The following is a 14,458-nucleotide window of genomic DNA, read 5'->3' on the forward strand; positions in this document are numbered from 1 at the left end:
CACGAGGGAGTTATAATACAGAAAGCATATGGGGAAACAATGTTTGGTGGGATGAGATAAGCAGTCATTTTTACACATTAATTTAAAGTTTTAAAAGTGGAAATGACTGAAAAAAAATCTGATGACAATATGCAGAAAGAATACTCTGAACAGTCGCAACATTATTATCACCACTTTCCCAATAATGAATCAAATATTTTGCTTTTACAAAAATAATGATGGTCAAATTTGACTGCCCGTCAAAAAAGGATTAATAATATATATTATTATGGTTGATTACAATGACACAAAACTGTAAAGTAGCATCATGAGAGCAATGTCGAATATTTTGGTTACCTCAGTTAACATGAGTAAAAATATATTAGGAACAAATTTCAGTATGATATTGTTGAATGAATACCTCTTTGGCAGTTTCAATCAAAATGTCAAATTATTATCTTTGTAATGTAAAATTTTTCTCTTGACTGGGTATCATATTGTGCGAGTGGACAAAATACATGGATGGTCTGTGTACTAGTACTAGATATAAAGTAAGTTCTATAAAATATTATGATAATACATTGTTGTTGCCTTTTTTTTTTACTTGCCCGTATTTAAATGTTTTAAATCTTTTATTTATTTATATAAAGCACTGGTCCACTTTTAGGGACGTCACCTACTGCAGTTCAAGCTACAACACTGATTGAGTAAAAAAAATATGTACTTCTCTATGCCATTCAGATTACTGAACACAGCTAGAAAAAAGTCATCAGAACATAGTTCTTCTAATTTATGCAGTTAAAATAAAAATATATGTTGAAGATTTAACCTCATCAATGTTTATTATACCTACTTGGTACCCCAACATTTCAGTTGATCTGTGTGAACATGTGTATTAGCAGAATGTATGTACTATTACAAATGTAAAGGCAAGTTCTCCGAATCCAAACATCCAAACTGTCTGCAAAATGATGGATTGCATCTCTGTAAACATACCTGCCAACAACATCAAACATGGAATTTCAGCTTTTTCCGACATGATGGAAAGACACTTTTGAGATTGGAACTTTTAAATGCAACACTCCACACAAGCTGACTTTTTCCAGGATGAGCAGGTGGAGACTGAGTGACAGCATCAAGCCGTGTGATGCCGGACTAGCAGTTCCATCTCCATGTTAATGCTCAAGGGACAGCTTTACTCAAGTCGAGCAGAGAGGTGTAATCAGACCCCCGGCCTGTGATTAATGTTCCTCATCTATCTTCAGGCCAGTGCGGCTCAGTAAAACTCCGAACAGTTCACCTAGGAAGCTGTTTACTGAACACCATTATGCCTGAAGCCATGGAAATGAGTTGAATCCTTTCCACCTTAAGAGCTAAGAGGACTCAATACGCTAACATCTTACAAACTGTGGAAAACGGCCACAAAACATACTATACAATTCCTGACTGTACTTTAATACTTAAGCTTTGTGTCATTTGTTTTTAAATCTCTGGCCAGGAGGATGTTTTGTTCCATTTCAAACAAAAGATGTCTTTCAGGCAATCTGGCTCAACTTTAACTGCCCCTTAAATGAAGCTAAGATGAGAAACTGATGGATTTATGAAGCGTGTAACCCACCTTCCAGTGCTAACGTAATCAAAATCACACTCATTTGTGAGGCGCACTGTATTAATGGGCTATTAGGCTTTTGCGGGAATGTTATTTACATCTTTACCACCTGCTCAGAGAAATGTGATCCGGGTTGGCAACCTTCTGATTGTAGGAACCCATCAATCTGCTGCCAACATCTCTCTCTTCATTCTGCCACTTGGACAGATTTACACAACGTTGCGTCGTTAGGCTGACATGTCTATTTATTATGGGAAAATTCCCTTAAAACAACAAAACTGCACCGGGTGTTTTGCTACCCTTTCCACAACTAATTTACAACCTCCTTAAGTGGATTTTAAATCACCACAAGCTTTGAAGATTCTAAGTCCTATCCTGATAAAATAAATCTCAGCAATCTGAGTCGATATACCTCTAAAAGGTCAGGAGTGTCAAACTCATATTATCTCAGGGGCCACATGGAGGAAAATATATTACAAAGAGGGCCGGACCAGTAAAATCATGGTTTATAACTTAAAAATAATTGGCGTCACTTATACACATATTTTCGCTATTGTCAGCTCTAAATAACGCGTCTCAACTGTAAATATATGGTTCCAAAAAACAAATGTAAATGGAACACAGAAACATTTGACCGTATGAGTTCTGGGTGCGTTATATCTACCTGTTTTGCATATATATATATTTATATACTGTTCCCAGAATGCATTGTCCTATAGGTTTAAGTTAAGTTAGAGGCAGGGTTGGGAGGGTTACTTTTTAAATGTATTCCGTTACAGTTATAAGTTACCTGCTAATTATTTTTAGTTAGTAACATAATCCAAGTACTATAATATAAAAGTAATGTAACTTGGTTACTTTGAATTACTTTTGGATTACTCCAATACAGAGTATGATCATGAAGACAAAATACAAATAAATATTACCACAATATATATTCTATACAATGTGCCCCTGCTATTACCAAAATCTTTGTGAGATGACATCCATCCAATCGCCTTGAGGGACACGATGGCCAACAGACCCGAGCCCACAAAGGAGCCTATCCCAGAGAAGAAGAAGAAGAGTCCCATGATGGCACTCTGCATAGACTTGGGTGCAGCAGAGTAAGCAAACTCCAGTCCTGCAGAAAAGAGAACACAAGTATTTCATTAGTGTTAATGAAAACAGTAGGTTGCTTGGCAGGTAGATGTATTGACAGTAAGGATGTGTGCAACAGTAGGTAGCTATGTAGCTGGGATCTACAACAATAAATGATTAATCAATTATCAATTGGTAATAATTGTCTGGGGTAGAATAAATGTGTCTTGAAGCATTTGAGGCTTAAAAAAATGCATAACAATTTTGAAATTGTATATTCCCTGCCTTTCATTCGATTTCTCTTCGGTTGGCTATCTGCTATGCGATGCTAGTCTGCAAGACAACCACATTCTGGAAGATAAATCACACTTGCAGAGAAAAACGGAAAGCGTGAGAGGTGGTGGCAAGTCTTATTTTCCAGCACCAGACCTGTCTGCCTGCAAGCTGACATTGATAATTTCATGGCACCTCGTGTGATTTTTCAAATAAGGCCCAATAGCTACATCTGTTTGGGGAGATTACAGAGTGGTGGTTGAATATGGTTTGCTATTTAAGACTTTATGGACAGCTTCTTCACAGATACCTATGCATGCATTCGAAAAGGGGCTACAAAATTGTTGGGATTAGAGCATTGTAAACTCTAACCTTTGTAGATGTTTTCAATGGTAGATTTGTATCCAAGGATAACCTTTTGATTGCAATTCAATGTGTGCAGCAAAAAAACAAAAAAAAAACACACATTTTTAATATTAGGTTAGATATCGCGAGGACCTTTTCAGATCATGTCTGATGTTGACATGTCCACCATGAATGAACCAAATAACCATTTGAGGCAAATAATAAAAGCTGAACAAACATAGGATTTCAAATGCACTGCACATTTTTTCTTCCAAAGGAGCAAGTAAAAATTATTTTATTGCAAACAAAATGTCAGGGATCATTCCAAGACAACAAATAAAAACAAACCTGCATGACACACAAGTAAATGTTCCTTGTTGTCTTTTAAGTCGGGGGAATATATATTTGATGGCAGTGGCTTTTGACAGGTTTATTCAAACAAAAGAGGACGAAGGGAAAACATTTCTTTTCATTCACCATACTTAATGTCACAATTCTGTCAGACTATTCTCCTTGAAGTAAGCGCTAAAGAATGGAGAGAGAGCGAGAAAGGGATAATTTTTTTTAAATGATTTTAGGGAAGTACAGCTTCATCTGCGCTTGGATTGGAGATGAACCCTCCCTCTGTCTAACAGTCCCATGACGCACTTTTCAGATTCTGGTGGTTTCATCTATGGAGAAAGGTTTGCATCCATGCACTATAATTATAGATTTTAATATCAATAGAGGGTTCGGTCAGATCACAATGGGCTAAAGCTAAAAAATGGCAATTCAGTAAAATGCAAAGATATTTCTTATTTCACCTTTATTTAGCCAGGGGAATAAAAGTCCTTTAAGATCTCTTCTACAAGAGTTTCATAAGTCGTAGGCCTTGTTCAGACTGGCAGCCCAAATCCAGATTGAATGTGGATGGCTCTTTTGTAGTCTGAATAGTCACAAAGCACATGAAATCCGATTTTTGAGGGGCGGATTGAGACCACGTGTGGGAGGTAGTTTCATATCAGATTTGGACAGGATGTCTCTCAGTCTGATCAGCTTGAAACACTCGGAACGGATTTGACTGTCCCGACGTCACTCTACGTGTGCAAAACCAATGCGCCCGCGCTGTCAATATCCAATCGGTGCCCGGCTGTTTCCTCGCATGCTCGGCAGTCAGTCGCCTTGACGGCTCCACTGCCCCGTCGGCTCCTGTTATGCTCAACCGGAAATACAGTGACAGTTTGCGTTACTTGCGCTGAAGCCGGTCTCGATCGCTACCCCATCAGAGCTTCACATGCGCAACCGGAAATAGCGAAATTGTGCCCGGTCATAGCTATAGATATACGGTAGTTTAAATAAAGAAAGAAAGAAAGAAAAGAAAGAAAAATAAAAGAAAACCGCTTAACGCGCTTGCGAGGGACGGGAAGTATGGAGCGGTACACAGCGTCACATGACGGCAAACACTACACGCGCTGGGCGCCGCTACAGCAACCTGTCAGATGGGTCAATAATGTGGCTCAGTCTGAACAGGGCCAGATTGGATTTGGACACTTGCTAAAAAAAAGTCTGGACAGTCAGCCCTAAAAATCAGATTTGAGGAGGAATCCGATTTGCCTGCAGTCTGAACGCAGCCTTATTGAGTGAGGGAGATTGGTAGGGATGGGCGAGTACACCAGCTACATACAAATTTTACAATCATTAATTTTATATAGCCCCAAAAAAAATCAGGATTCAATAGCTCAGTCTGAGCATGGTACATAATTTTGATGCAGTTTTTGTGGCAACGGATTTGCACTAAAATATGTGTCTTAGTCCTTCTGGCTATCTGTTTTGATCCTTTTGCTTACCTAAAAATAGAAGTTCTGTTGCAAAACTAGTTTACACTATGTTCTTGAAGGCCCTTGCAGTCTCTATTCAGGTGACTAGATAAAACTGGATGGTTGAAAGACAGAGCAGCGTTACAGGATGGGCATATATCACAAGCCGTGATTGCTGTGGATGCCCATATGATTGTTAGGAGAGACCTAGTCAGCTGCAGTGAAACGGGTTGAGCACTAAGAGTAGCATTTAACATCTGGCAATTATAAAATCTCCTTCTGTATTGAAGCACATTATATCCTTAATAGGAGTCATGGTGGCTGTAATTAATATGATAACATGAGTATGTGAGGATATGACAATATTGGTCACTTTTAGCTGACAATCCAGTTTCAGTGAATCAGACTGGTAGTTAGCACTTCATTATGTTTATCTGAAATTAAAGCTTAAACAGGTCAGGAGCACCAAATTGAGTACCTGCGATGCTGGCAAATATTTCACTGATGCCTATCAGCACGTATTGAGGCACTTGCCACCAAATGGGTAAATCTGCTGCATAGTAGACTACGTTGCCAAGCACTTGATCAATGGGACCATTTGCTTTGATGATCTCCAGGCGTTTTGTCTCCAGGATACCTGACGGGCAGACAAAAACAAGCAGTGTGACAGCAAATGTGAGTACAAGTAGAAAGCAAAAAAAACAACAACAAAACACACCCACTCCCGGCCGGTACCAGACTGTGGCCTCACTGCCAATTTAATGACTCAGCGATTTTGGATTATTTTCATCCATTTCATTAAGATCACATCCACATCCTTCTGTATTTATAACCGCTATTAGAGCTCCTTTATGAAAATAGCTACTGTAAGTAGATCATCAACCACTACTGCATTTTTAACTTTAATTGATGGCCATTATCGTGCAACCAGCAGCTGCAGTATTTGTAGATAACGCCCAAAGGCTGCCTCATATCATAACTACACTTAATGCTGCACTTGGAGAAAAGTTGTAGTCTTGTAATCCGACCATGCAATAATACCAGCTGTCCATCTCAGTCCATGCGGCGACTGGGCTGCAGAGACTTAGTCCTTCACTACAAACGCACAACACTTGCTTACCCCCTCCTTGCTAAACATCACACAGCCCAACATGATCCCTAGTAGTGGACATCTAAAGGCAATTGAGCTCCATAAGAAGCACATTAGAACTCACACTTTAAAAGCATACGGTATAGTGCAAGATATTGTACAAAAAATACTTCATAAGCAGTGTGAGCCCTGCTTTTCTTCAGCCTCTCTCAGTTTGTACACAAACAAAAATAAAATAACAAATCAATGGTTCTCTGCAGGCCGGCAGATTTTTGGTGGCCTCTTCTCCTGCATAGGAGGCCCGACTTTGTTCTCCATGCCTAACAGCAAACCCCATGAAATCAACACTGCAACTATTTCATTATGAGAGACTTGCAGGCTGAAGATTTGATGTGCTAGACTGCATCCATTCTCTGTACCACTTATTCTCACTTGGGTCACGGATGTACTGTAGTCTACCCCAGCTGACTTTGGACAACAGACGGTATACATCTTGAACTGGCCGTCCGGCAATTGCAGGGCACATACACACAACCCTAGTGAGGAATAGAATGAAAATGGATGGATGGAAAGTGTAAAGTCCATTATTGTCAACATGTCATCACTTTGTCCAGTGACTGAATCCAGCCATACTGCTCGTGTGTAAACTCACTGTTCTGTGACCAATGCCCACACCTCTGCTCCCTCATAAACCCTTTCTCTCCACTCCCAGGAATTGCTCGCTGCAAGACTCAGAATTTATTTTGCTGTGAAAGAGCTTTACTTTCTCCCAAAGAAGTGGGGTGATAAAAGCAGATACCGGAATGGTCTTTCAGCTAACTGATTGTGTTTGAACATCTTTACATCTAGAAATGCCAATGACCTCTGAAAAGAAAATGCCTTAACATGAGATACATATTCTTCATACACTTTTCATACCATCACTGATGGTAAATAGTCTAGAATATTCTCCCTCGGCAATACGTTTTATTCTGCACTTCCCAATTTCATCCAAACATAGAACAAAGATACAGGCCGCTTCTTATCATCATAATATCAAATATCAAAAACACTTCTCTCGCATGTCATCCATTTTTGTTCAGATTGTCATCCTATGCTGGTTACCTGTAGTCTCAGGTGTAGCCATTAATAAAATATGCCGCAATTATAAATTAATTTAACATCTTGCATGTGTTTGTTTATTCAGAAATGTGCCTTGTGGCTTGTTTCTCTCAAAATTCTTTGCTTGGCTGCATCAATGCAGTCGCTTTCTCCCCAGACATGCTGGACTTGCACTTTGAAATAATCCACAGGCTAGAACTGAAAATGACTCTGTGGCAAGGATGCAATCATTCAGGTCAACACAGTGCAATGCCTCAACTGCTCCAGTAAGTAAACATATACAGCCTGCCAGTGGATGGATGTTCACATTTAGGGATTATTCATCCATCTGTGACAAAACATATTTACTAAATCATTTATCATACAGCACACATTAAAAATGTTGGTGCCATAGTCCCAACTTTTGTGGTTAGGATCCCGTTTTTATAGTTATGAATGTGGAGGTATTTCCCACATGTATGTGCTTTGAAACTTCACAAAATAATCCAGATTATTTGTTTCCCCAGATCAATTTATAAGAAATAAGTAGGAATGCACAGAAGACCTATCTTTTGTGTACTCACCCGCTGCCACAGCCGACCACATGACAAAGAACATCCCCACTGCAATCCTCTTCAGAGAGGAGGGCAGCAGACCACGGCGTTTCAGAATCGGGTCTACCACTTTGTCCTTAAGAGGAATCAGCATGAGGATGAGCACAGCGTCAAACATGGTGAGCCAGGCTGCCGGGAAGCGAAATGTCATCTGGAGGATTCAGAGTAAATAGATGAGATAAAACTGTACGAAATTCAATAAAGTGTGAAAGCTGTGGAGAATTTTGTCACAGTCTAACACAGCTGATCAAGTTTGCATTTGCACTTTTGGCTTACTATTACTTTGGCACCCCCAGGTGGTCACATTTAAATGTGACTGAAAACTGCACTATGTCAAACTGCACTATGTCAACACATCTGCATGCATTGCCATAACATTTATATTTATCAAAAGAATAACTTTGTGAAATACTTCACCACCAACCAAGCAGACACAAAATCAAATTGTACTTATGAAGCACATCTAGAAGTTTGAACCATAAACAAAGAACCTGCAAACATTTAAATTTAAACGTCAATGTCATCTGAGGTTTGGTGCGCCTCTGGTTCATAATTATGTATCTCTAAACTAAACTAATTTTTGTTCAATTTGTCTATTGTTAGCATATGATAATTTTTAAATGTATCAATTTTCTTTTCTAAATAAAACCCTGTATCAGTAATGAGTTCCCTTTCACTTATCCATTATGTTATATCAGCAATTTCTAGGATGAGGCAAAAACAAGCCTACTGAATGCACAAGACACCATTTTTGACTCCGCTAAATTTAATGATTGTATATAATTATTATGTATACATTTGATTGGCCACATAATAATGTAAACTGTGGCCAAATAAAGAAAAAGTGACTGCAAATCATGTAATGATGGATGATGAAAAATCAGACATATATGCAGTATTTTCTTCAAGATCTCAATGCTTCCGTTTCATTTGTAGCAATGTGCTTAACATCGCAATGTACATGCCTGACTCTGCTGCAAAAGTACATGACAAATTGCTCCGTTCCTACTCATGCATATGTATTCACAAGAGGGCCCAAAGAAAAGCGTGGGTTTCGTGCAAAGAGGATGAGGATGCATAAGGAGAATCTGATTTATATTCTATTATATCTATGAAAAAAGCAGGGGAATGCATATTAATACTGCATGTCTATTTTTAGATCACTAAACCCTTGAACTGCTGTTTGTTAGTTAGCGTTGCAAGTGATTGAATTGATTTGCTCAGTTAGGAGTAACACAAATTGTGGTTAGATGGCAGTGGCGCGCTCACTATGTGCACTCGGGAATACATTTAATAAATATATTGACAGCACAAAAACTGCGTAGCGCATAGCCTTTCTATATTCTCCAGCCTGCCTCAAAATAAAATATACTGTATATAATATCCATCCATCTACTGTACGTTTAGTTTAGATAGCTAGACAGATGATAAGACAGAACATGATAGAACAAGATAGATACACACACAGGAGCTGAAAAGATGAAACAATTGCATTTAGCTTTGAATGTAACGCACCATAAATAATTACAATGCATTCATTCGCTTGCAGCTCCACTTTCAGTGCGTTCTGTCTCCTTGAATAGATCTCATTTGTTCAGTTGTGCCATTGAACTGTGTCAGGTGAGGAAGTAAAAACACTGCAGCATCAAATCTCATTTCCCTTTTGATTTTGAGAAGTGTCAAGACTTGTAGCAAACAGTTTCATTTTTGATAGCGTGTACAGTATAATGTCTGTGGAAACAGAAAACAATCTCCCTTGGTGGTTTTTATACAATTACCAGCAGTCAACATTAACTTTGAGAGTAGACCTTGTTTTGATGAAATATTAAGGCAAACTGATTGACAAATTCCATTCTACTTGTTATAATCACTCCGTTTCGTACCTGAAACAACAGCTGCACTATAATATACGATCTCTCTGTATGCTTTAATTCTACGTCATAGATGAGAAAGCAAGACTGCCGATGTATCTGGACATGCCTCATTTTCATCTTTCCAACATCGCAGCCTATATATAATACAGTATGTGAAGATGGAAACATAGGTAGCCTATATGTCAGACTTATTAATCGAGAGCCGTCAGATGGAGGCGCTGTTGTGGAGTGTTCCAACTGCAGACAGGTTGCTAATCTGCAAGGTATTAGTCTGTTAAGTAAAGTTCTGACTTAATCTCCAAGGCATTACCACAACCTTTGCCTGCCTCCAGCTGTTACCTACCGCTGTCACTGTGTCAGTGACCTACAGTTTCAAATGTGAACAATCTAGCCTAGAACTACGCTTTGCAGGAAACCCACTACCCTATTTTTCCGCACCCAGTACTTTGTGTTAATGTAAATATCCAATCTTTGCTAAATAATGTATAATAGTTTTACTAATTCTTGTTTAGTTACCACGTGGGAGTCAGTAGTGCTATTCGAGGCAGCAACTGGAATCTTTAGGTGGAGGCCCTGCAGAATGTATGTTGTCTGCATCTGCAATATGATAGGGAGATTATCATTAGATCATATCATTCACCCAATCTTGTGTTTAACCATGGCAGGGCTTTCTTTGTATTTTGTATAGACTCTCTTTTGCCACTGCACAAAATACATCTCATCACTTCCAAACTCAATTTACCTGGAAATACACTGTCCAATATGGAATAAGGGCGAAGAAAACTGGTAGGATTTTCACCAAAGATTTCACTTCCTCCACTTTCTCTTCTGGAAATTTTCCTCCATAGGTCACTTTGGCACCCTCCAAGAGAGTTGGTTTATTGTTTCTATAAAACAAAAATGATACAAATTGTAAGTGCCTAACAGTATAAGAGGATCAATCCGCGTACCCCAATTTAAATGAAGTTGGGAGGTTGTATAAAAGGTAAATAAAATACAACAATTTGCTGATCCCTTTCAACCTATATTACAGTCATCAAATTACAAAGACAAGATATTGGCTGACCAAAGCCAGAAAGCCATGATTGGTCGTTACCTACTTCCTCAACACATGGGGATGTCATCTTCAGTCGACAGCAAGTGGAATTTTTTTTTTTTTAAGTTATTAGGGCTCCAGGTGGTGGAGTGGTACCGTCACTTGCCTACGATGCAAGTTGGCGTGGGTTTGCTCCCCAATGTGTACAAAAATTTTTTTTTTTTAATTGTACAAGAAAAATTATGAAGTTATCAAATTCAGTCTGGACAAAAAAAATTTTTTTTTTTTTTTTTTACAGCTGAAAATGGCTCAATGCGTCAAGTATCCCTTTAAATGTTGATAAAAGGAAAGGTGATGTACCAGAGTGGTAAACATGACCCTGTCCCAGCTTATTATGGAATGCCTTGCAGACACAAAGACTGCATATTTGCCCCCAACCACAAAAACAAAACAAAAAACAAATTAAGTTTCTGTTTGAACATTATGTCGTTGTAATGTCTTCAACTGATCATAGGTTGAAAAGATTTGAAAATTGTTGTGTTTATTTACAATTTTCCCAATGTCCCAACTTCATTCGAATTGGGGTTTGTAATTAAAAATGAGCTACTCAAAATCATGATGGGAGAAGCTTATTCTGCCTTTGACAGTACATATTACTTTTAAGTAAGTGCTTTTAGAGATGGAACAGACTATAAGCCTATAATCACCATCTCGGGTGAAATGGTCTAATAAGGTTTTCTTTTAAGGCACTGGGATGGTAAATTAAGATACAGTGTCAAGTTTTGGGACATTTCAGTTTTAACTAGTTTTGGATTTTAGTCAAACAGATGCAAGTGAGAGGAACATTGCACTAGAGTAAAATTAAGATGGAAAACACAGGCTCAAATGAGCTATAAATAACGTTTTAACTGCGCCTAGGTGCATTATTTTAAACACAAACTTCTGTTGTAGAGACGTGTTAGCTTTGTTACATTACCACCCCCACTGCAGTCAAATGATACAGCTCTTTTTTTTCTATTAAGACATATAATGCTAAACTTTACTACAAATGAACAGACAAAGGTAACGTATTACCGTAGCAAATCAGGCTCCTTGGGCTTTGAGGAGCAACAAGCGAAGCTCAGTATCTTGAACATATCGGTGAAAGCACTGCCATCAGCAGGCTTGGTGATAAAAACTGTGCGGCCAAGGAGGAAAACAAGGAAGGAAATCCCAAGGCACACAGTAGGAATGATGTAGCCAAGTTCAAAACTGAAATTTTGCTGGATATAGGCCACACCTCCCAGTGAAAAGATGGCACCTAGGTTAATGCACCAGTAGAACCAATTGAAGAATCGGCGTGTGGCCTCCGGTCCTCTGTCTTTGACCTATTCGAAACAACAAAGCATCACTGTTACACATACGGTACACTGGGATTAATAAATCATAAAATCAACCTCATACAAATGCCCGAGTCCTCTAATAAATTAACTGTGCAAGTGGCAAGTAAGTCAAATATTAGTGGTTTCATTGGGCAAAAAAGAAGAACAAACATCGACAGTATACTGTATTTCAAATAAAGCTTTATCTTCTTACTGTACTCAAAAAGACAAAACTTCACATCTGCTGTGTAAAAACATTTGGGTTATTTTGAGCGGTGAAATGTTAAAGTAGCCTGCGATTATAGCATAATCAGTATTGAAAATGGAAAACAGTACTTTCGGTTCACTGTGCAAGCAAATGATAATATTCTTGTGACAGCAGTGACCCACATGGAGCTACACCTTTGGAGGAAACAAATAGATATTATCTATATGTGATAAAGTGGAGGAAAAACGAGAGGCAGTGGTTCTGAGTTACAAAACTTGCGAAGTTCCATTACCGTTTTCAAGTTGGAGTTTAGAAATGTGCTCTGACCACAATATGATCAGTCTTATACCAACCACTGGTACAACTTTTAATTTGTAGGCGGTGTGAAGTCCATTATCTCTTCACGGAGTTTGTTGTTTTCCAGTGGGTTGCTTGTTATCTGTTGTCTGGAATGACGTTTTGGTTATTCCATTTCTCTGGAGGTGTATGTTAAGTATGCTGTTGGGTGGCATGTCAAAATGAGTAATTATGACAGCTCCACTGACTAGACAGAAGGGATTCCAATTCAACCTACTGTTATTTTCACTAGGCTTCAGATTAAACAGAAAACAAGTCAAAAAATGTTTTAAACAGAAGTATAAAGTTCATAAAGCAATTTTTAATCGTTTCGTGACACCATACACCTCCAAGGCTCCACCGAATGGAACATTTGTGCCTCTAGCGACTAATCATTCTAATGGCAATCAGTTATACGCAAATGTCTGACTGATCTCCATTATGGTTATGTTTTGAATGTTGTGAAAACCAATATATATTTGTTTACTTTTCTCTTTTGTTTCCCTGCAGTATAAGGGTCTTATTTGAGGCAGTGGGTTGGTTGGTTGGTTGATGATCAAAAGCATCAACAAACACGAATTCAGAAACATGTAATGAGCACAGAAGCAGCCGATCTGAGGCAATGCTATGAGCCTTCCTGTGGAAATGTTCTCATGGCTGCTGTGATTATGTTTAGAAAGACAATTACTGTTTTCTTTAACATTTAGTGTGTATATTTGCAGTAAGGTTTTTCTCCCCACCATAATTGCCATACTCTTTTCTCATGTATGTATGTGATTGTGACTGTGTGTTTGTGTGTGTGTAAAACACAATTAACTGGCTGTGGTGAAGGATGTGCTTGTCTAAGTGAACCCTCATGGCAAAGATAAAGTAAATCACATGTCTACACTATATCTGACTGCATTCCCAATTATGAAGGCCCACAGCAGAAGACTGATCCTATTTAGAGATATTACAAGGATGGAATTAGTATCTGAATACTTAGTTTAAACTCACAAATGCTATTCATACTATACCTGATCTGCCCCAAATGGAGTGATGTTTGACTTGACAGTCCCTACACCCAATGCAATTAAAAAAAGTCCACTGTAAACTACAGGGCCACAATAGGGTGCACGGATGGGGCAGGTCACATTGCTGGGAAGGGTACTGTTTGTGCTGAGACACTCGGCAGGTTGCACTGGAAATGCTGCCTCTTCTCCACATATATTTACTCTGGTGTCTTCATTTGAAATAAAAGGAAAAAATAGAATACCTATAAAGTATAAAATCAAACTTGAGGCAATAGTCCAAAACTTTCCAAAGTATGCATCAGCCAACCAGCCTCCAAATGGGGATATCAAGTAAGTTACCCCCATGAACATCAGAGGAGCCTGGCTGGCTTGTGTGCCCTCCCAATAGAAAGGACTACCATTTAAAAAGAGGACAAGGTTGGATGTGATGCCATAGAATGCAATCCTTTCCAATGATTCAGCCAGCAAAATAGCAGCACATGCTAGTCTTCTTCCCTGGAAAACTGATGGGGGTGACGTTCTCACATTTGTCCCATTATCCGAGGCCAAGAGAGGGGTGCTCTCGTTGGTATGTTTGTTGATAGCCATCGTCTACTGAACTGATAGCTTCCTTCCTTATACAGAGTTCAGTCCTGCAACGAAGAGTACAAGCCATTTTTAATAATGATCGAATCAACTCGTACTGTTAAACAGCGTCGACATTTAACTATCTAAATAGCCTAGATGAGAGAAACATTATACATCGTCATCTCAAGTTGATGTTG

The 14,458-nt window shown here is 38.8% G+C and overlaps 1 protein-coding gene across 2 annotated transcripts in view; it reads right to left on the reverse strand.

Annotated features, from left to right (window-relative positions):
* Positions 1-14,458, reverse strand: part of slc15a4 (solute carrier family 15 member 4) — a 28,221-nt gene that overhangs the window by 5,496 nt on the left and 8,267 nt on the right. For both annotated transcript variants that reach the window (XM_086075204.1, XM_086075203.1), the window contains exons 2-8: positions 13,698-14,326; positions 11,851-12,143; positions 10,483-10,627; positions 10,257-10,337; positions 7,837-8,017; positions 5,561-5,719; positions 2,553-2,711 (exon numbers count right to left, since the gene is read on the reverse strand). In XM_086075204.1, coding sequence (XP_085931330.1) covers positions 2,553-2,711; positions 5,561-5,719; positions 7,837-8,017; positions 10,257-10,337; positions 10,483-10,627; positions 11,851-12,143; positions 13,698-14,282 — 1,603 coding nt within the window. In that variant the 5' untranslated portion in view covers positions 14,283-14,326. The remainder of the gene's footprint in view (positions 1-2,552; positions 2,712-5,560; positions 5,720-7,836; positions 8,018-10,256; positions 10,338-10,482; positions 10,628-11,850; positions 12,144-13,697; positions 14,327-14,458) is intronic.

The sequence above is a fragment of the Leptonotus elevatus genome, chromosome 5 (genome assembly GCF_054856555.1).
Source record: "Leptonotus elevatus isolate MCC_2025b chromosome 5, RoL_Lele_1.0, whole genome shotgun sequence".
In the NCBI taxonomy this organism is placed as follows: Eukaryota; Metazoa; Chordata; class Actinopteri; order Syngnathiformes; family Syngnathidae; genus Leptonotus; species Leptonotus elevatus.